Raw genomic sequence first — 22,448 nt, 5'->3', positions numbered from 1 at the left:
CAATATAGCAATCTCCTCACATAAAAAATAGGGATTGTTAAATTATATTTTCGAAATACTCAATTTGCTGTTCATTAGCACAGGACTGTTATCAGTATAAAAACACAGAAACTGTGTTTATTCAGGAGAAAGATGCAGGTGCACTTGGTGTCTTGAAGGAGGACCCTCGGGCAGTGGCTACAGGCTGTCATTGGTTGTGTGTCCGTGCCATTGGACGAGGGCATGCAGTGTCACAGGAGACAGTGATGAGAATGGCAAACACAATGGTCAATTCTGAAGGAGCAGTGCTTACAATTACTGCTCTCAAAATACTGACTTTATTCTCAAAATATTTTATATTTAATGTTGAAATATTACAGTTTTAATCTCGAAAGATTATGATTTAAATCTCACAATAGTAAAACTTCATTGTTGAAATAGTATTTACTATTGCGACTTTATTCTGTGAATACTACTTGTTTTTTCTCAAAATATTACACCTTTGTTCTCGAAGTCTACTATTTTTATTTTTTGAAAGTGGCCCTAAAATGCTGTCGTAGAACTACACTGTGGCATACATGTCAAAATAACTTTAAATCTAGGACTTTCCCCTAAGTATTTTTGGTATTTAAACAATCAGAGAAAAGTAAGCAAAATAAGTTCAAAAGTATCAGTATTAAAAAATATTACAATCATGAAAATATCTGACGATAAGTCAGTAGGTAAGGTAATGTTACAAAAAAAAAAAACATGAATGAACTGTTTTTAATGCCTGTCTTTCCTACAGTAGTTCAAAGAGGGGTGTACACTAATGACATAATTTTCTGAAGCCAATAATAAGGGGTTTTCTTATCATATCAACACCATCCCATCCTAATATAAATATCTGATAACATGTAGGTTTACTGGTGGGTTGGGTTAGTAAATTAAATAGATGCATTTGTGTTGGAGAAATCTTAAACAGTAGGGATGATACTTCTTTATGAAGAAGGGGTACTGAGAAAGTACACAATCTGTGGCTGTGTGTCAACAATGCTAAAACAACCTGAATGGAACTCAAGGCCAGTTTATACTTCTGCGTCAGACCTACGTTATAGCCTGAAGAGTATGCAGAGTTGTGGACACAAGAACACAGAAGTACACTTATATTGCCAAAAGTATTCATTCACCCATCCAAATCATTAAACTCCAATCACTTCCATGGTCACAGGTGTATAAAAACAAGCACTTAGTCACGCAGACTGCTTCTACAAACATTAGAGAAAGAATGGGTCGCTCTCAGGAGATCAGTGAACTCTAGTGTGGTACAGTGATAGGATGCAGCACCTGTACAAATCCAGTCGTGAAAATTCCTCACTACTAAATATTCCACAGCCAACTGTCAGTGATATTATAACACAGTGGAAGAGACTGGGAACGACAGCAACTCACTCTGTCAGTGTAAAATAACAGAGCGGGGTCAGCGGATGCTGAGGAGCATAGAACACAGAGGAACCAACTTTCTGCAAACTTTATGTAGCTTCAGATTAGCTTGAGAAAAGTAGAGTGTCAAGAGACTCATGGAATGGGTTTCCTTGGCTGAACGCAATGTAGATGAGTGGATACTTTTGGCAATATACAGTAGAGGCGCAGGTTACAGTGCAGACAACACATTGACTTGGCGCAGAAGTTTGAACCTGAGGCCCAAAGTGAGCTAAAATATTTTAAAGTGAAATCTTTCCTGTAACAGAAGTGGCACTTCGGTTTTCATTCCTGCCACAAAAGTACGTGGCGACAGCACAAAGGCACACACAGCACTGGCCTGTCATGCACCAACAAATGAAAACACTGGGTGTTAGTGCACTGCTGTAAGTTCTCAAGAATATTCTAGCCCTAGTACTCATCAGTTTATTCATTTTCCCTGAACATTCAAAATCCAATCGCAAGTGTTGATGACCAGGATGACTGGGTCTGCTGTCACAAGCTAGATGCACAAGGTCAGTGTGCATCTACTGCACAGTGCCATCCTTCATTCCCACCACGTGTCAAGCCTGCGAACACGGACCCTCTGCTTATAGTGGTACTCCTTTAGGTGCTCCTTGAGAGCATTAGGGATGGGTAAGGCGCTGATGCCATCGTAGGTGGTGCAGCTGCTGATCACAGCACGGCAGACATGCTGCAGGCTAAATGGCTGTGTGCGGTGAATGGGGTTGGACAGCAGTGGCTCGAAGAACATGCAGGAGTTGGGGTCCTTATAGTGTTCTAGGAGCCCCGTGACGGTGGGCGCATGGAACACACTTGGATCGTGCACATCGAAGCTGAAGTTGTGGTTCCACTGTTCGATGCGGGCATGCAGAGAGCGGCCGTAGCGTCTGAAGCTGACGGAGAACAGGTAGTCCTCCTGGGCCGAGTCCCGCAGAAGGAAGGTGCCTTCGGGTTTACCCTCTAGGAGAGTCTCGGCCTCATAGCGGTCCATTACGCCCCAGTAGCACGGCAGGTTGGTGATCTCCAGCAGATCAGGCACCAGGCAGTGGATATAGTCGATCTGGGTGTGGATGCGATGTTGAGCATCCTGAGACTTGGGGAGATCTGTTTCAGGCAGGGACCCTCTTGCGATGGAATGTGGAGATGGTGAGGATGACGAGTCTGAATCTGGGTGGGACTCAGCGGAGAATGAGGCGACGGGAGATGCTGAAGCAGCAGCAACCTCGTCAAGAGTGTCTAAACAGCTTTGCAGGAGGAGCTGGTGTTGCTGTTGCTGCCTTTGCAGCATCTGCTGCTGTTGAAGGGTGGCACGATCGTCGCCCGACAACTCGTTCATCCCGTGCGCCAACTTGGGCCCCAGCTTGTAAAGTGGGTTGATTTGAGCGGTCACCTCAAATGTATGGATCTGGGCATTGGGCGGTGGTTCGACACCTTGCTCAATACTTATTCTTCTTCTTTCCCGAAGGCGGTCGTCCTCGTCTTCAACCAAAGCTGCAGCACCAGCCACAGCACCAGCCACAGCAACAAGGCTGGTGGACGAGGAAGATGCAGTTGGTCCACCAGCAAGGGAATCCAGTACAGGTGGCTGAGAAATGGGTGCCGTGTGTTGTTTGATGAGGTACCACTTCTGGGCAAGGTCCGAGCCAGCAGGGAATGGGCAACTGTCCAGCATCAGTTCACTTAAGTGGATCTTCCTCCGGGATGAGGATGTAGAAGGAGATGCAGAGAGGCCAGTTGCAGAAGCTCCACTATGAGACTTGATGGGAAAACACTGCCCTACAGCATCTTGTATCTTCTGCCTGAGGGTGCGGCTGCCTCCGGAAGATTTGCTACCCGTGTCAGCAACCGACTGGTCCGCACTGAATGAATTGGATAAAGCTGGTTTGGCGGAGGCTCTTTCGGACAGCAAGGAACTGGACGAGCCAAGGACCTGCCGCCACCGGCGTTCACGTACAGGAGAAGATGAGCTTCCACTGCCAGATTCAAATCTGTTTAGGAGATCGCCGTATTCAAAGCCATCGCTAACCGGACGCTCGGATGCCGGCTCATGGGCCAGGTGGCCTTTTCTTTTCCCCCTGCCTCCTTTACGTCTCCCTCCATCCTGACGCTCTTCCGAGCGACTCTGTCGTGCCTTGGGACGTGCCCCTCGCTCTCGTTCTTTCCCACGGTCTCCTCCGTCCGTAGACATTACTGGTAGAAGGTTTTAAATAAATGTTTTAAGAAGAAATTGGTCATTAGCTGTTGGTCCTGTGGCCAGTGTTAACATCCCACTCCAACGAGGGCAGCCATCAACTGCGAAACATGTTTTTGCCTGGCCAGAAAGATTCACAAGACATTTTGAAAGTGTTTTACAAGATCTGCAATCTTGTCCTGTGATTCTGATTTAATGTTGATTTCAAGTCCATTTGTTTAACACAGCAGTCCATGAAGCTTTGTTCTTAGCAACAGATGAACAGATGATTTCTTGGTCTACAGGGAACAAAAAGCAAATCAAATCAGATTAATATTGCATAAACAAACCAATCAAGATTTGTTTTGCCGCTTTAGGGTTTGCAGCAGCACATATTGACAGTACCAGTCTAAAGTTTGAACACACCTCCTCATTCAAAGTATTTTTTGATGCATTATTAATTTATTCTAAAGTCATCCAGACTTTGAAGGAACACATAAGAAACCCAGGAGTAAACGTAAAAGTGGCTCTTCCTTTCCTGGGGCGGTCCTGATGAGAGCCAGTTTAATTCGAATTTTGAAGGTCTTTGTCTTTTTTGGATTAACTGACCTTCATTTCTTAGTCATTTTTTCTTTACTTAGTTTAGTAGCTCTTGCTGTAATGTGGATTAGAACATTTTAAAATTTACTTGCATCAGATAATCCATTTCTGGGTGCCCATCCCTGTGTGTATTTAAAGCATTATGAAGCCTATTAAAAAGTGTAACCTTTCTGTTATCATTGTATCATAATTACACCAATTTAAACACGTCAAACATACATTAACCACAACATTAAAACCGGCTCCGTATATACATCACACTGGTCAGCCATAACATTATATTCACCATTACAATAAATAGACAATAAAATGGTCTGTTGTGTTTATTTGTATGTTTGTTGAACAGTATTGTAGCCAGTCACACTAACTGAACAATGCCTCAGTAAGTATGTATTTAAAGGGTATGATTGCTAATATTTGTTATGCTATTCTATTCCCATTATGTCAGTAGCAATTACTGGTCTTAAAATAACAATATATGGTCAACAAAAGATCTTATTGTGACAGGGCTACCTTATTGTTTCTGCTTTCCTTGTAGATGGTTTTAATATTGTGGCTAAAGCTTGCATAAATCTCAGACTTTTGTATTCATAATTTGATTAACTGAAGTAACTTTGCTTTTTTTTAAAGTAAATAGAGGGCTCAATAAATAGTGTGACTCATTATGGATCATTAAAGATACTTTAAGACTACCAAGTAGTATTGCAACGAGGAAAAAGAAATCCTGTATAAAAGAAAAAGATAATCGTTTTATAACTGCAGACCCCCGAATCGTAATCGAATCGAATCATAATTGAACTAAATCGAATCATAAGGTGCCTAGAGATTCCCACCCCTATTGTACACACTGTTCTTCAGTAGTAAGGCTAGCTAGTTAATAATTTCACCACAGGCCTAACACGTTCACAGTTCTCTATACATCTCAGTTTTCATCATAATAAACGTTAAAAAGAGTTCTACACGTGAATATCTACATATTATATCCCAATAAGTGTCTTACATATATTTATAACAGTTTTTAATCGGTATACTGTCTATTCTAACCGTTTAAATGACTCACACACACACCTGCGACTTTTACTGCATTCCCCAAATCATCTGTAACAATCAAACTCCAAATAAAACACAGTTTATAAACGATAAAAAACATAAAAAACAAATAAACCACATTTCTCACAGAATTACAGCCACAGTGGAGGCGTTAGCTTAATGTTAGCTCAACGTTAGCATTAATTCTGCGCTAAATCCTTTAAAATACAGCGCAATATTACTCTAAATCAGCTCCACTCACCTGATAATGTCTTATAATTCGTCACATAAGCGATAATTCAGCCTGTCACGGCTTACTGGCCGCGTTTTAGACACTTAAGTTACTTTTTTTGCTGTTGTGTTTGGTAGCTAGCAGCCATGCTAACGCTAACTACCGAGTACTAACACCGCGGAGCGCAGCTGGAACGCGCCCTCTGTAGGCTGGAAGACTGGGCGCGTCCCAAATCGTTCGCACGCTCACCCACTCGCTCCCTGTCCCTTAAAAAGTGTATCCCACTACAATGTTCTTTTTCTGTATTTAACAGTAGTTATTATTTAACAAGTACAATATACAGTACCAGTCAGACGTTTTTATTATTATTATTATAGTATTTATTATTATTATTATTATTATTTTTTTATTATTATTTATTATATGTTCTGCATTGTAGATTAATACTAAACTCATTTGACTCTATTTGAGTAATATTCTAATCCATATTCAAGAATTAAAGGACTTAAGGAGGCCTTATTGTCATCTATATCACATGTGGTACATGAGGTGGAACAAAATTGTATTCTCACGGTCCAGTTAAACCCAAAAACAAATTGATAAAATTATCCTATTTTATCATATAAAAATAAAATAATATAAAATAAAATAAAATAAAATAAAACAGAACAGATTAGATATTAAGATAAATACGCAAAATATATGGGAAAGTAGGAAAGTCGCAGCAACGTGAAGTCCAGAGTGCAAGTTTTGCTTTATTACGGCAAGAACTACTCAACTAAGTAAAGAAAAAATACTTTTAGAAATGAAGATCAATCTAAAAATCTAAAAAATTTCCAGAACTTTAAAAGTATCCTCAAGTGCAGCTGCAAGACCATCAAAACGCTATAATGGAACTTGCCCTCATCAGGACCGCCTCAGGAAAGGAAGAGCAACCTCTGTTGCATAGGAGTTGATCAGAGTTATCAGCCTTAATTTTTAAGTGTACTACATAATTCCTTCATTGTCTGGTCATGGCAAAAATAATAACTGAATGAGAAAGTGGGTTCAAACTTTTGACTAGAAAGTGGGAGGGTCTTACAGTGCAAGAAGGAGGATGTTAGACAGTGGGAGGTCTTTAATAATAATAAGAATAAGAATAATAATAATAAAATAATAATAATAATAATACATTTTATTTAGATGCTTACCTCCAAATAGAAGGTGCTTACAACTCTAATTGGAGGGAAGAGTGCTTTAGGTCTGTAAAGACTTTCCTTCAGTTCTAATGTGGGCAAACTAGCTTCTGGTCTGTGAAAGTAAGCATAGTTCGTATAAAAACGTACAGCTTTTGCAACTTAATCCAGTGATACACAGACTAACTTCTACTGTGATCATTCCGGAGCATATTTATATGTATTTACTGTTTTTAAAAGGACTATATTTGTTTCTATTTCTTTTTTTTATTTCTTTTTTTGTTAGCTGTAAACTTTGTAAACATTGTTTTAATAAATGCCCAAGAAATAATGCTCATAATACATAATACAAATGTATTTATTATTTTTTAGCTTGGAGAGGTCTTATGCTTCAGAGATGTTTTGGCAGCACACAAGGGAGATATACAATATGAAGTTTTGCTGGTTTTATTGTTGTGGCTGATTGGTGTATCAGTAATGAGAGTAAAGAGTCTGGACAACTTAAAATGTTTAGATGTTTACTGCATTTTTATTGATTCACTCAATAATCCATCAACAAACACAGCAGGCACGCCGTCATACTCTCAAGCAAATTCATCCAGAACACACCATCAACTAATCACAGACCGTTTAGACCAGTCCAGCCTGTGAAACTCTAACATACCTCCACTACCTAGAACTCCCCCTATCACCTGAAGCTCTCAGCACTGAGAGGATGAACAGTAGCACAGTCCTGCTGCGAGAATGAAGAAGCTCCACTGCATCTTCTTAAACTGCTGCTATAACAACACCTCTGGAGCTCAACACACTTGGAGGAGAACACTAACTGCTAACACATGCCTGTGCTTTGGCTAGCATTGCCTGTGGTGAGGGATGGGGGAGAGGGAGGGCCATCAATAAACAGTTACTGCATGTTCTCTGGGGCACCCAATCAAACTCACAAACTCTCAGTAACAGGGCAGTTAGACAGTAATGCAACCCAGGATTTAGCAAATAACTGTATAATTAATTACATAGTATCCTAAACCTAAATTATGAAACACAATAGCAAACGATGCTAACAGTAAATGAAAGTGAATGGCCACAAATTAGCAAAATGCAGGGCTAAACTCAGTGGTGACTAGTTTCCACTTTTTGCTGGCTTAACTGTTAGCATGTTTAATTACACATAAACAGTCACGTAATCCACAAAATGTGATCCCATTGACCTTATTCCCAATAAAAAAAGAACTTCTTAACTACAGACTAATATTAATATTATTAAAATGAATCACTACATTACAAATAAAACATTCAGTTCAGGTGTACATACAGTATGATAAAGTTACATGTGCATGTTTTGCATCTTATTAAAAATACATTCGTTACATTGTTATACTCTCTACTTATTGAAGCGTTTAACACAGCTCAGGGTTTTGGTGTTCTTAGTGAAGTTTACATTAATAACAACAGAAGTAATAATAAAAAAGCGTGGCATTATTACTATTTTTATTATTTATAGAACATGTTAAACGCTTGCTTATAAAGTGTCAGTGGCTCGTATATCAGATTTAGCTTAATTTTGAATAATAATAAATTATTATTGCAGGATTTCATATTTCTTACCCTATAATCCCATAATAACCCGAATATGATCATAAAATACCATCCGTTATTGATCAGGGCTGGGTTTCAATATTCACTGCTTTATCGATCACTAACTATCATACAGTTCTGCCTCAAACCAAAAGCATATACAATGGCTTGTAAAAGTACTCATACCCTTTGAACCTTTTCACATTTTGTCACCTTTCAACCACCTGTCACCTTTCAAAGAAGCAGTTAAAAGGCCTATGGTCACTCTGGAGGAGCTGCAGAAATCCACAAAAAAAGTGCAAAGGGCATGAATACTTTTGCAAGTCACCAAATAGGTTCTTTGGAAACCACAATTAGGTTCTATTAAAATTAATATCTAGTATGAAATTTACAAAAAATTATAAACATTTACATACAGAATCAACTTCTATTAACATTGCTATCCAGAATGAAATTCTACTACAATAAATGATCAGAAAGAACATCTGATACGAATACTATCCTTGTTTATTACAGGTAATACATTCAAATTATTCAATAAAGAAGAGTTGACGGTACCTATAGTTAAGGAATCAATAAATCAGTGTCTGTATTGATCAGCCGTAAAAGACACCCAGCCCTAATAATGACCACAGGGGAAAGTGCATTGCTTTAATCTGTCCACATGAGGGCGCTGTTTCTTGGCTCATAAGACTCACTTTCATAGTATACAAAACCTAATGAATGACAAACTGATTTATAGCACAGATGTAAAACTCACCATGTTAGACAGGTGTGTGTGTGTGTGTGTGTGTGTGTGTGTGTGGTGTGTGTGTGTGTGTGTGTGTGTGTGTGTGTGTGTGTGTGTGTGTATGTGTGTGTGTGTGTGTGTGTGTGTGTGTGTGTGTGTGTGTGTGTGTGTGTGTGTGTGAAATGGCTTAGGAGCTATCAGCCCCATCCTCCGTGGCTGGTTTAGTACTGAAAGAACAGCAGTGGCAGTTTCTGAGGGAATACACTCAAATAAACACACACGCACACTTGTTAAATAAAAATACTAAGTACTTGGTACAGTAATCTGGTACAGTTTAGATGCATTTAATCATTTCATAAGAAATCATACTGGATTAAACTGAAACTGGAAATAAAGATAAATGCATGATGTATCATTTTTGTTGTGAAACATTTTTATAGTGAATCAACCTGAATTTAACTATATTTGAATGGTTTTAATAAACTGAATCTTTTCCTAAAGAATTGAGCTAAACTGAAATTTGAAAAGTAAGTAATTAATTTAATTTCTTAATTATTTTTAACAGTTAAAATTAAAGAACTCATGAGGCCCTATCTTCCATGCTGCTCAAGGCATGTTGTGATGCTCATTGCTATCTTATACCCTGCAAACAGTCTTTAAGAAGTATTTTCACTTCCTCCACCTGCATTGTTTAAATGGCAACAGTGCTCGTGAATATATCTACACTGATAAGCGTGGTGGTCTCGAAATGAGGTGTGTTAATTTTTGCCGTATTGCTATCTTGGCAACAGAAAACACAGGTGCACCACTGACTGAATACAACCTAGACAGATGTTAGAACATGCCTTTTGCACATTTTGAGTCGTGCAAGGTGTACATATTGTTGTTAGAATACCAACGATACACTGATGCCCAAAATTAAGTAAAATCTATTATGCACCCTATTATATCCTATTGTTCTATTGTCCTATTGTTATCCTATGTTCTGTTCAGGAACTCATTATGTACTGAATCATTTTACAGGGAATTAAATTATGATTCAAATGATTTGTTTCTTAGGGAACTGAATCAAATCAAACGGTTAAATCTTTTGATACCATGCTGCAATGAATAATTCTTTAAAAAACTGAATTGAATCACAACATTTCTGAGGACTAAATTAATAATTTACAATCAAGTGAAATCCTAACTAACTTGTTAGTTTTAAGTTTATACACACATTCAGACCAGTTACACTGTAAAAGCCGTGTGATGATTCAGTATATCACACACTGCACCAAAATCTCATGATACACAAACACACACACACACACACACACACTCCCCCTGAAACGGCTCAACTGCGGTTCTCCCTTAACAGTCTGAATCATTCGAACAGTGTTAGAGCCAGAAACTACTCCTCATGCAGCGTCATATAAAAAGGCTATTATATATATACACACACACACACACACAAACACGCACACACACACACACAGTCTCTCTCTCACAACAGACAGAGTGTATGCTACACATCAAAATGATTTCTTAACACACAGGTCATGACATCACTACCACACACTGCTACAACTGACACCTACAATAATCAATATCTCTATTAATCTATAGCTCAGAAACAACAACACATCATTACTGTATTAATTAGTCAGCTGATAACCTGATTGATCCACACATTATTGATCAATGATGATTACTGATTATTTGGAATGAGCTGGTAAACACACATTTATGAGAAAAACACAGAGCTTGAATAATTTACACCAGGGTGTGTGTTTGGTTTGATTTTGTGGAGGTGTTTTCATGTGTGCATGTGTGCGTGTCTCTGTGTGTGTATATGAAGGAGAGGCAGAGCAGCAGGGTTATGGCTTGTGTTGTATATGTGTGTGTGTGTGTGTCTGTCCTTGAAATAGAGTGTGTGTGTGTGTGTGCGTGTGTGTTTATCCCCTACGCAGTTCCCTCAATTCTGCAGCCACTCTCCTCAGCTGTGCTTCAATCTCCAGCAACTCCTATAAATAAACACACACACACACACACACACAGTATTAGTCCAGTTCGATATGTTTGTTTAAAATAATAACAAGTTCAGGCCCCAGAATGTCAAATGCACTGGATCACTTCTGAGAGAATCAATTAATTAATGAATTTTCAATGTAATTAATAATTTTGTAAAGAATCACCTGAATCAAAAATTTCATTGATATTGGCAAATAGTGAGTAATATTGGTTCTATTTTAAGCATTTAAGGCAGGGGTGTCCACACTACTGCCCACGGGCCATTTGTGGCCCGTTTCCTTTTTTGGAGCGGTGCGCAAGGTATTTTGGAAATAGAATGAAAGTTGGCCCACTTTTAAGCAGATTTTTATAATGTGAGATTCAATGTTTGAACGTTAGGTGTTAGAAATGGGCCAAAGAGTCTAAAAGCGGCGAGAGTGAAGTTGAAGCGCAGAAAAACGGGCCAAAGAGTCTAAAATCAGAGAGGGTGCGCAATTTTAGCGCAGAAAAACGGGCAAAAGAGTCTAAAAGCAGAGAGGGTGCGCAGTTTTAGCGCAGAAAAAACGGGCCAAAGAGTCTAAAAGCGGAGAGAGTGCGCAGTTTTAGGTCAGAAAAAACGGGCCAAAGAGTCTAAAAGCGGAGAGGGTGCGCAGTTTTAGCGCAGAAAAACGGGCCAAAGAGTCTAAAAGTTGCCGTAATTAAGGAGTTTAATATTAAGAGACATCATGAAATGAAACATCAATTTGAAAAATCTTAGTTTACACAACACTGTCAAAGATAAAGATAGTAAGTCAAGTAAAATTGATGTGTAAATAAAATTAATCAGGAAAATGTATTATTTAAAGTGGTATATTTCATTATGTGTTTTATTACAGAGTCTGTGGCCCGTGACTTCAAATATATTTCTCCTTCTGGCCCCCAACAAAAAAAGTTTGGACACCCCTGATTTAAGGTGTTTAAATTGGGACACTTCCCATCACAAATTTCAATGCAAGAGCTCTGTATTAACTTCTGTCATATAAAATGGTGTTTCTCAGGCCTAATCCTGCACCCAAGTAGTCTAAGTTACTCACAATTTAATTTCAGTTAAAAAAATGTAGAAATACAGTAAAATATAAAAAACATACTTTTACTTGTTGAAGGTAAATCAATATAACAAATATAAGAAAAAGGTATTTTGTGTTGTATATAGAAACAAATTACTACATTTATAGATGTTATATCATAATATATATCCGATATCAGGATATGAAGTGGCCTTTAAACATGTACCTCTCCTTCATCTTCTTCATCTTCATCACCTTCATTTTCCTCTCCTTCTTCACCCTCGTCTTCCTCACCCTCTCCACGCTCCCGGTCCTCCTCTGTGTATCTTTCTCTCTCAAACTGCCTCGTCCGCTCATCACTCGCCTTCTCCATCTCCCTCTTCTGCTGGGGCTCCTTCATCTCTCCGTTCTTCTCCTCCTCTTCTTCCTTCACCTCTCCCTCTCCATCTTTCTCTTTCTCTCCCTCTGCCCCCTGCGCCATCTCCTCCTGCGGCTCCCCTCCCGTCGCATTCTCCTCCTCCTCCTGCACTCTCTTCATCTTACGCAGAAGCTCCCGCAGCTCCTCCTCCTTCTCCTCCCTCGCTTTCGTCTTTTCCTTCGCATTCTCTCCATCATCCTCTTTCTGCTTCAGAGCCTCCAGCTCACGCTCCACCTTCTCCTTCTCCTGCAGCAGCTCCGCCTCATTCTTCTTCATCTCCTCGCTCTTCTCCCTGCAGAAAACCCACAGACGGTAAGAGTGAGTGGCAGCATTACATAGTAGTAGGTGTTTCTAATAAAGTGGCCAGATAGTAGTAGGTGTTTCTAATAAAATGGCCAGACAGTAGTAGGTGTTTCTAATAAAGTGGCCCAATATTAGTAGGTGTTTCTAATAAAGTGGCCAGTAAGTGGAAGCACAAAATATCAAGTGTTTCCAATAAAGTGGCCAGATAGTATTAGGTGTTTCTAATAAACTGGCCCAATAGAAGTAGGTGTTTCCAATAAAGTGGCCAGATAGTAGTAGGTGTTTCTAATAAAGTGGCCAGATAGTAGTAGGTGTTTCTAATAAGGTGGCCAGTAAGTGGAAGCACAAAATATCAAGTGTTTCCAATAAAGTGGCCAGATAGTAGTAGGTGTTTCTAATAAAGTGGTCAGACAGCAGTAGGTGTTTCCAATAATGTAGCCTGTAAGTGGACGCACAAAATACCAAATGTTTCCAATAAAGTGGCCAGATAGTCGTAGGTGTTTCCAATAAAGTGGCCAGATATTCGTAGGTATTTCTAATAAAATGGCCAGTGAGTGGAAGATTAAGATAACAGTAGGTGTTTTTAATAAAGTGGACAGTTTTTTATTATATGGGGTTTAATGATCATTGTAAATTTCTCTTTCCTTTTAATTTATCTTGAAGGTTTTTTAATACCTTTCCATTTCCAGTTTCTTCTCCACCCTCTTCTTCTCTTCCTCCTCCTCTTCTCCACCTCCTCCATCCTCCTCCTTCTTTTCCTCCTGCTTCTGCTTCTGTTGCTTCTTCTCTTTGGTCACCTCGTATCGTTTCTTCTTCAGTTCCTTCAGCAGCTCCTCCAGCTCTTCATCATCTTTCCTTTCCTGCTCTCTTTCTGCATCTTTCTTCCGAATCTCTTCGGCCAGCAGCTCCTCCAGCTCCCTGGCGTTCTCCTCTTCCTCCTCCTCATTCCCCTGTTTCTCCACCTCCATCCTGCCCTCATCCCTTCGCCTGTCCTCCTCTGGCCCCCAGCGTTCTTCCTCCCTCATCATCCTCCCCTGCTCGCCGCCCTCCCAGTCGTTCTGGTTCTCCACCTCATTCTGTTCATATTCCTCGTCTTCACGTGTGTACTCCCTCTCTTTCTCTCGCTCTGAGGGAATTAACACATTATTTAAACCTGGTGTTTAAAAAAGCTAAGATCACAAAAGTGTGTGTAAGTGTGTGTGTGTTACCATGATCTGCCAACTCCTGTAGTTCGCTTAGAAGACCCTGATGCCTCTGTTCATCAGTCAAACCCTCTGAAAACACAATATATATATTATATTTTCCGTGATCATAAATCATACATTTAGCTCAGTACTGCTCTTATAATCATACATTTACCTCAAAGTGATACTCTAATAATACATTTACCTAAGCTGCTATTCTATCCTTAATTTTACCTCAGCAGTGGTACGTTTATACCACAGTAGTGCTACTCTAATTATATATTTACCTCAGCTCTACAATTCTAATCATAAATTTACCTCATCACTGCTATTCTTTTCATTATTTTAAAAATGAAGAGTTATTATTATCATAATTTACCACAGAAGTGCTACTCTAATTATAGCTTTATCTCAGCAATGCTATTCTAATCATACATTTACCTCAGCACTGCTATTTGGATCATACATATTTTATGTTTTCTTTTGAAGTGATCATTGGGGGGGATCTAAGACTTACCTGTCACCTGTCCATCACAGCCTGGGAGCGGCAGGTTTGCATTCGTCCTCATACTCGAATCATCCAGGCAACTGTCCCGCTGAAGACACACACACAATCAATATAGGACCATTGTAAACACTGCCATTTACACTGTGTGAAGATTTCATGATAAATGGAGCATTAGAAATGCAATATAACTGATAGTTTCTGACCTTCACATCCAGCAGAGGGAGACATCTCACTGAAAATAGAGAAATAAAACTGAATCAAAATTATGTAATAAATAAAGCCACTTTTATATATCCATCTAGCTCCTGTTTAGTTAACCTTTGCTCACATTGGCAGGTGACTAAGGGACAGGTGACCATTTATTTTTTATGAAAATCTGTCGGATGCTATTGGATGCACACTCAATAAATTACTCCAAAAGGGCATGGGAAACTTATTCAAAAGGTCCCAATAGAACGTAAAACAACATCTAAAGAACTGCAAGCCACACCCACCTCAGTTAGAGTTTATAATAATAATAATAATAATAATAATAATAATAATAATAAGAAGAAGAAGAAGAAGAAGAAGAAGAAGAAGAAGAAGAAGAAGAAGAAGAAGAAGAAGAAGAAGAAGAAGAAGAAGAAGAAGAAGAAGAAGAAGAAGAAGAAGAAGAAAGAGACTGGGTGAAAATGGTCTCCATGGGAGAGTTCCAAGTGAAACTTTTTGGATAGTGTGTGTTACATCTTGCACATAATTTCAGAAAAAGAAAATCATACTGAACGTAAAACATGGTGGTGGTAGTGTGATGGTCTGGAGCTGCTTTTCTGCTTCAGGGTTCTGGACAACTTGCTGTAACAGATGGAACCAGGAATTCTGCTGTTTACCAGACAATCCTAAAGAGAATGTCTGTCTATCAGTTTGTGACCTTAAGCTCAGGTGTACTTGGGTTCTGCAGCAGGACAATGACCCAAAGCACACAAACAAGTCCACCTCTGAATGGCTTGAAAAACAAAATGAAGGTTTTGGAGTGGCCTAGTCAAAGTCTAAAAGAGATGCTGTGGATGATCTTAAACAGGACGTTTGTGCTGGAAAATCCTTCAATGTGTCTGAATTAAAACAATACATAGAACCAGGTTGGTTTGGATGGATTTTTCTCTGAATAAATGAAATTATCATTAAAAATTGTTTTTTTATATTTTAAATTTAAATGTGTCTGACTTTAAAGTGTTTGTTAATCTCAAAAATTGTAAACATGATTAAAAAGCAAAAACCAAAGAAATCTGAAATACTTTTTTATGCCACTGTAGGCGTTTCTAATAAAGTGTCAAGTGTTTGTTCTAAGGTGACTACAGGTGACTAGAGAAAAGTGAAAGCTGATTCATTACTCAGGTACACGTGGTCCTGAGAGTGAGAAAAGAGGCTTAGTGCTCGTTACGTCACGTGTCGATCACTGAACTGAACTGAGATAATAGAGCCAGGTTCAGTCCTGCAGGTTACCAAGGTACCATCCCATAAGATAATGCCTGTGGCGTATTTGTAATAGAAGCCAATGGGCAGTGACTCGGTGATTTCTAAGTCAGTAGGTTTTTAATTCATCCCTAAATTCAGCTAAAGGAGTTGTAATAATTCTCTGTGGTATGAAAATGTTATGCTACAGCTGCAGCAGATATTACTAGGTTATTATTTAATTGAATTTATTTGAATTTATTGAAAAGATAGCCCCTTCAGATGCGACTTAATCTCATTTTTAAAAAGGCCCTATAAACACAAATACAAATACAAAATTCATAATTCAAAATCATAATTAACTGCACAATTTAAAAACAGACAAATTGTAAAAAAAAAAAAAAAAAAAAGGAGCATGTTTCCCTTTGCTTTATAAATAAGTTTCACTTATGTGTCATAAGTTCTATCCGGACAAGATTATTTTCTCAGGGGGTCCTGGGGTAATTTTCTTTTTTATTACCTACTGTTTTTAGCTAAACTCTGTGGTCCTCCAGTAATTTTATTCCCGCCCGGACGCATATCTGAGTTTCATCAGCTCGCATTTGATAAAATAGCTATTTATCCACTGCCACTGCACTTTGGGTGCAAGTTTCCATGGAGATCCACGTAAACACAACAGCGAGTGGAAATGGAGGAGCTATTGAACGTGATGTCATGTGACCTAGAAAGCCAAAAAAACTCACTGGTCCTCCTGTTTTTTCAATTGCAGTCTGGATGCAAGAGTTTTATCACTGAGTAGAATAGAAGTGTGAAACATTTCTCACAGACGTCCCCCTGAAAAACTAATCCCATCCAGATAGGGATTAGTTAGACTCAACTTTTCACTCACAAAACATCACTCACAAATCTGCCCCCAGGAACTTAAATAAGTAAGTTAAAGAAAATTACTGAAACAAGTGAATGTACTGTAACTTATGTAAAGACATTGTCTGTGTTTTTTAACTTGAATTGATAAGTTGAAACATTTATTATGTAGTCAAATCCACTTGCATCGAGGAGTCCAAAGCAAAATGAGACATACATTTGTGAATTGAGGTAAAAAGTAAATCCAATTTAATATTTAATTGAACTTAAAACTTTAAGGCAGCTTTTAAGCTTAAGTTTATGAGTTGAAGCTGATTACATTTTTTTTACAGTGGAAAATAAATAAATCATAAAAAAATATATAATAAATTATCGCCTCAAAATCTCTCCAGCCCACCTAAATTCGTTGAACTGTTTATCTTAACTATTAAGGACTGAACTCATGTATAGAATTAGTATTATTTCTATTTAAAGCATATGGATATCTGTCATATCCCCCCAGCCCTTACCCAAACCCATTCTTTTAGTATCAGTCTGCACACAATGCCGGAGGAAAACAAACCGGTCCAATTAATTAACCAGATTAAATATTCTGTCCGCGTGTGTCTAAGTCCCGTCACCCTGCCCGCGACCCAGTAATCCAGGAGAGATTGAGATTACCCCGCTCCTTCCTATTTACGTCCAGGCCCAGGTTAGCCCTGATTTAGGCTGCGGCACAGCAAACAACACACTGCAGCCTGTACTGAACACTTCAGCTTCCAAACCTTCCAAACACTGACCGGACCACTGCGTAACGACGGCTTAAGGTGTAAGATCTGTGTAAGGTGCATGTAAAGTCCTGGTGTGAAATGTGTAAGGTCTGTGTAAAGTGTGTATAAGCAGAGGTGGAAAGAGTACTGAAAAATTGTAATTGAGTAAAAGTACTTTTACTTTGCTAAAATTCTACTCAAGTAAAAGTAAAAGTACCCATCTAAAAAATTAAGTAAAAGTAAAAAAGTAATCAATTTAAAATTTAATTTGAGTAAAAGTTACATAGTTACTTTTAATTATTTGATGTAAAAAAATAGTACAAATCATAAATAAAATAATTATTAAATTAAATAAACTGGTTTCTATGATCCCTTTTTATTCTTTACTCTTAAAAATGTACGGTCATATAGGTGACTATAAACTGTATTTTTATAGTTTTACAGTTCATTATTATTGTTTTTTAACTTGCCACTGCTTTGCTTTAACTGTTATTTACATGTTTTTTTTAACATCCAAGCAGATTGTTTAATTTTTCCAATAAAAACTTAAGGAGTTACCATTACAAGCATGAAATCATACAAAAAAATGTTGGTCGGAGCATGCGCAGTGCCATAAAGAAGCTCATATTGATGGGTAGCATAACTCGACAGAACACCGATTCCCCCGAGTTGCACACAGACCCCAGCTGATTTACACTGCATCTCTCCCGCTAACCATAATAAACACTGCTGGTAAAAGTTCAGCTGCGCTGCCATGGAGAACAAAACTCAATTTTTTTATATTCTAACAAATTTGCTTTTTTCCCCAGCATTTCATTTTTTGCTTAGTAATGGGGAATTTTCCAAAGTAGTGAAGTAAATTATTTGTGTCAAAATGAACCTGAGTAAAAGTAAAATTACCTAATTTAAAAACTACTTTAAAAATTACAAATTACTCATAAAATCTACTCAATTACAGTAATGTGAGTAAATGTAATTAGTTACTACTAATAAGTTACTTTCCACCTCTGTGTATAAGGCAGGAGTCACCAACATGGTGCCCACAGGCAACAGGTCACACACAAGGACCTCATGAGTAGCCTGCAGGCCTGTTCTACAAATAGCTAAAAAATTTTAAACTTTTAAAAAAGTTCCATATTAGATTAGAGATAGTCCGCGGCTGCATTGGAGATCAGCTAGCAGATGCAGTTCAGGTGAGGAGGTGCTTTACCCCTGACAACATGGCAGAAAGGCAGCTTTGTGTAAACAAAGGTTTTCAGAGAAGCAATGACGATAAGCGCAAACATTTGCTTAAAGATGAGAAATATGGAACCGATGTAATCGTCAGTCTTTCTGGCTCTCATGTCTAACTGGGGGCAACTACAATGGTCAGAAGAGTGTCAGCTATGTCCGGGAACTTAGTCGATCAGCTGGACCGGTATCTGGCGGATTGCAGGTGGTTTAACATCCAGTGTGACGAGTGCAGCTGATGATCTTTATCCGGATGGTGTTAGATGATATCTCCATAAAAGTAAAACTTCTGACACTACTACACCTAAATACAACTACGAGGGGAACTAACATCTATAACGTGGTGAAGGAGTTTTTTGGGAAAAAAAGGTACAATTGGAAAAGCTGGTATCAGTGACATTTATTAAAATAGTGTTGCATATTGATATTCATCTGTGTCTTATCATAGATGAATGTCATTAATTATTAACAATAACATGTAATTAAAGGTAAATTGAGCAAATTTGTGATTTCCCCTCGCATTAATTGGTACCCAAGAAGTAGCTATCAGTTTCAAAAAGGTTGGTGACCCCTGGTATAGGGTGTGTGTAAGGTGTAAAGCCTGTGTAAGGTTTAAATATAACTCATATAACAGCTATATAAGTTCTATGAAGACAAGGCTTATAGAAGAGTAAGAAATATGGTGTATTAATCTGTGTAAGACACAAGGATTCTTTAAAATCTGTGTAATGTCTGTGTAAGTCATAAATCTTATATACTGTCTGTGTAAGGAACATGCTATGTATTTAATATTTATGAACAAATATGTGTAAGACAATGTTATATAGTTGAAGTGTATGGTCTGTGTAGGACAAAGTTTATCAGGTTCATCCTACAGTCTAAATACACTGCCTTTCTAGTTATTGGTTGAGGTCTTTGTTTGTTTATGACATTAGACCTTTATATGTTCTTTATATCTAGTATATGTGTAACACGATGTCTACAAAAGTTATTAATATAATCTTTTTTTTACAAAATTCTATATTAAGTCACGGTAAGGTCTGTTTAACACATAACTCTTATACAAGGTTATAGAAGGCTGGTTCTTTAAAAAGTATAAATTGTAAATTGATTAAATTTGTAGGTATATAAGATATGTTAAAGTCATAAAGTTGTTAAAATGATTGTGTATTCCCTATTTGTACAACATTCTATGTAAAGTCTATGTGGACTTTGAGGAAGATTTAAGGCCTGTGTGAGACTTGTGCCTGTGTCTGAGTGTGTGTGAGGTCTACAGATGAGCTCCACGCACTTCTTATGTAATGAATAAAGAAGCTTGAAGCACAGCACAGCCCTTAAATCACAATTCTACTGATCAACACACACAGACACGTTGGTTTTGCTATTCATTCCACTCACAAAATAATAAATTCAGCTAATGGATACTACACACACACCTAACAATAACCTATTATTTCACATTTTAGATTTTGTAATTTAAGTATATATTTGTCCGGCAAAATGTCCTCACCCACCAACATATTATGAAATTCCACTATGGTTGTGAGAACACACCCAAACACACATGTTGGTTTTGCTATTATTTTGAGGACCTTCTATTCACATAACAATTACTGCAGCTAATACATACTACACCTAACAATAACCTTGGGTGATGAAAAGTGTAAATTATTTCACACTTTTAGATATTGTAAAGCACAACTTGAAATCACAATTCTACTGATCAACACACACAAACACACTTGTTGGTTTTGCTATTCTTGTGAGAACCTTCCATTCACATAATAATTACTGCAACTAATACATACTACACCTACACCTTGCAATAACAATACATTATAAGTAAATTATTTCACACTTTTTTTGTAATTAAAGTATATATTTGTTTGTAAAAAGCTTTGTTGTCCACCAAAATGTCCTTATAAACCAATATAATATGACATTTCACTATGGTTGTGAGGACACACACAAACACATATTAATGGTGTTTTGCTATTCTTGTGAGGACCTTCTCTTTGACAGACACACACACACACACAATGCTGTCAGAAATGAAAGCAGAATGTGTGTAGCTTGTTTTCAGGTCAGTCTGTGTGTGTGTGTGTGTGTGTGTGTGTGTGTGTGTGCAGATTTGAGGTCAGTCTGTTGGTGTGTGATGATGCACAAACCTATAAGAGGAACCTGAGCATTAGATATTCAATCCATTATCTGCTGTTGTTGATGGATGATATGTATGATTGTATGATCAGGTGTGTGTGTGTGTGTGTGTGTGTTAAGCTGTAATAAGGCGTTTATATCAGAAGAATGTGTAGATAGATGTGTAGATGGATGTGAAGCTGTGTAAAGATGGAGGAGAGATCAGCCCTACCTCCAGCAGAGAAGCTCAGCAGCGCCGTCAGCAGCAGCAGCAGCATCCCGGAGAGAGCGCGCAGGCCTCGGCTTCAGCACAGTCACCTTCAGCTCCGGAGCTCCAGCGCCTGCCAACACCTGCTAATGCTGAGGAGGAGGAGGTGATGATGAAGGCTCCTTTAGTCCACAAGCTCCACGCAGCTCCTCATCACTGCCAGCTCGCGCGCACACGGTACAGCCTGTCCCTGCACGAGCAACACTGAGAGAGACCTGAAGGGGGCGTGGCTACTGCGAGGGGGGCGGAGCTGTCCAATAAGAATAAGAGGTGCTGAAACATTTGTTATTTATCTGTTGTTAGAAACTGTAAATGTTGCAATGTATACACTACCAGTCACAAGTCTGGACACACATTTCTAATTTAATGTTTTTATTTTTTTTCCTCTTCCAGAGGCGGTCCTGATGAGTGCCAGTTTCATCATATTTGCGACTGCATTTGAGGATACTTTCAAAGTTTTTTCTTTACTTATTTGAGTATTTGTTTGCTATAGTATGGATTGGAACATTACTCAAATAGATCTATACCAACTCTACCTCTTCACAACTTTACAACTGATGCTCTCAAACACATTAAGAGAAGCAAAAAAATTAAGTAATTAACTCTTGATAAGTTCAGCACAGCTGTTAACTGAAAGCTTGAATTCCAGGTGACTCAACCTCATATAAAAAAAAATAAAAAGAAAATCCAGCCAAAATATGTAAAGCTGTCATCTAAGCAAGAAGTACTACTTTGAAGAAACTGAAATATGAAAATTTTTGTTTACTAATGAATTCCATGTTTTTCCTTCATAGTTTGGATGACGCAAGTATTAATCTACAACGCAAAACATTTTAAAATAATGAAAAAACGGAAAAAAAAAACATTCACAGTCAAGCAGAATATAATGACCACCTTCTTGTAGCTACACTAGAATACTGTCCTTAACAACACCACTGCACACTTCTCTGCATAGTACCCTCCATTCACCCTGTTCTTCAGTGCTCAGGACCATGAGTGCTGGTGCATAACTGTAATAACAGAAAGTTACTATACCAAAACAAAACAAATACACAGCCTGACAATTGATATATTCACATTTATTTATCTTAACTGGTTCTTCTTACATAGACTTTTCACAGAGTTAAACCCTCTTTTTAAGATTAACCAGTTAAATAAAACAATAGATCTATTGAAACTAATCTAAATAAATGAAAATAAATCAATCAATACATTTTAAACTAGCACGGCCGGCATTGCTTGGTCCTTTCCCAGAGTGAATGGCAGAACAGGAGCAGCAAGGCCTTCTTATAAGATCAGCTTGATCAATTTATTCCCTCAATGATAAGGAGCTTCATCAAACCCAATGACAGTGCAGAACATCGACCG

The 22,448-nt window shown here is 38.2% G+C and overlaps 2 protein-coding genes across 2 annotated transcripts; both read right to left on the bottom strand.

Moving 5' to 3' along the window:
• Positions 1-730: 730 nt before the first annotated feature.
• On the bottom strand, positions 731-5,668 carry socs9 (suppressor of cytokine signaling 9). The gene is made up of 2 exons (XM_007233940.4): positions 5,505-5,668; positions 731-3,912 (listed from the first exon to the last, which is right to left on the bottom strand). Exon 2 carries the CDS (start codon positions 3,629-3,631, stop codon positions 1,988-1,990), a length of 1,644 nt encoding a protein of 547 aa, XP_007234002.3. The 5' UTR covers positions 3,632-3,912; positions 5,505-5,668; the 3' UTR covers positions 731-1,987.
• A 1,486-nt stretch (positions 5,669-7,154) lies between these two features.
• On the bottom strand, positions 7,155-21,308 carry LOC103031959 (cilia- and flagella-associated protein 251). The gene is made up of 7 exons (XM_007233944.4): positions 21,045-21,308; positions 14,609-14,637; positions 14,415-14,493; positions 13,922-13,987; positions 13,389-13,839; positions 12,219-12,702; positions 7,155-10,960 (listed from the first exon to the last, which is right to left on the bottom strand). Exons 1-7 carry the CDS (start codon positions 21,088-21,090, stop codon positions 10,892-10,894), a joined length of 1,224 nt encoding a protein of 407 aa, XP_007234006.3. The 5' UTR covers positions 21,091-21,308; the 3' UTR covers positions 7,155-10,891.
• Between the last annotated feature and the right edge of the window lie 1,140 nt (positions 21,309-22,448).

This window comes from Astyanax mexicanus, chromosome 18, assembly GCF_023375975.1.
Source record: "Astyanax mexicanus isolate ESR-SI-001 chromosome 18, AstMex3_surface, whole genome shotgun sequence".
NCBI classification, from domain to species: domain Eukaryota; kingdom Metazoa; phylum Chordata; class Actinopteri; order Characiformes; family Acestrorhamphidae; genus Astyanax; species Astyanax mexicanus.
This window is presented reverse-complemented; position numbering and strand designations above follow the sequence as displayed.

Coding starts and splice junctions, on each gene's coding strand:
- socs9 (XM_007233940.4), bottom strand. CDS start 3,631: ATGTCTACGGACGGAGGAGACCGTGGGAAAGAACGAGAGCGAGGGGCA.
- LOC103031959 (XM_007233944.4), bottom strand. CDS start 21,090: ATGCTGCTGCTGCTGCTGACGGCGCTGCTGAGCTTCTCTGCTGGAG. Junction 14,638..21,044: donor GCTGAGCTTCTCTGCTGGAG/GTAGGGCTGATC, acceptor CTCTATTTTCAG/TGAGATGTCTCCCTCTGCTG. Junction 12,703..13,388: donor AAGAAACTGGAAATGGAAAG/GTATTAAAAAAC, acceptor GGTTTTCTGCAG/GGAGAAGAGCGAGGAGATGA.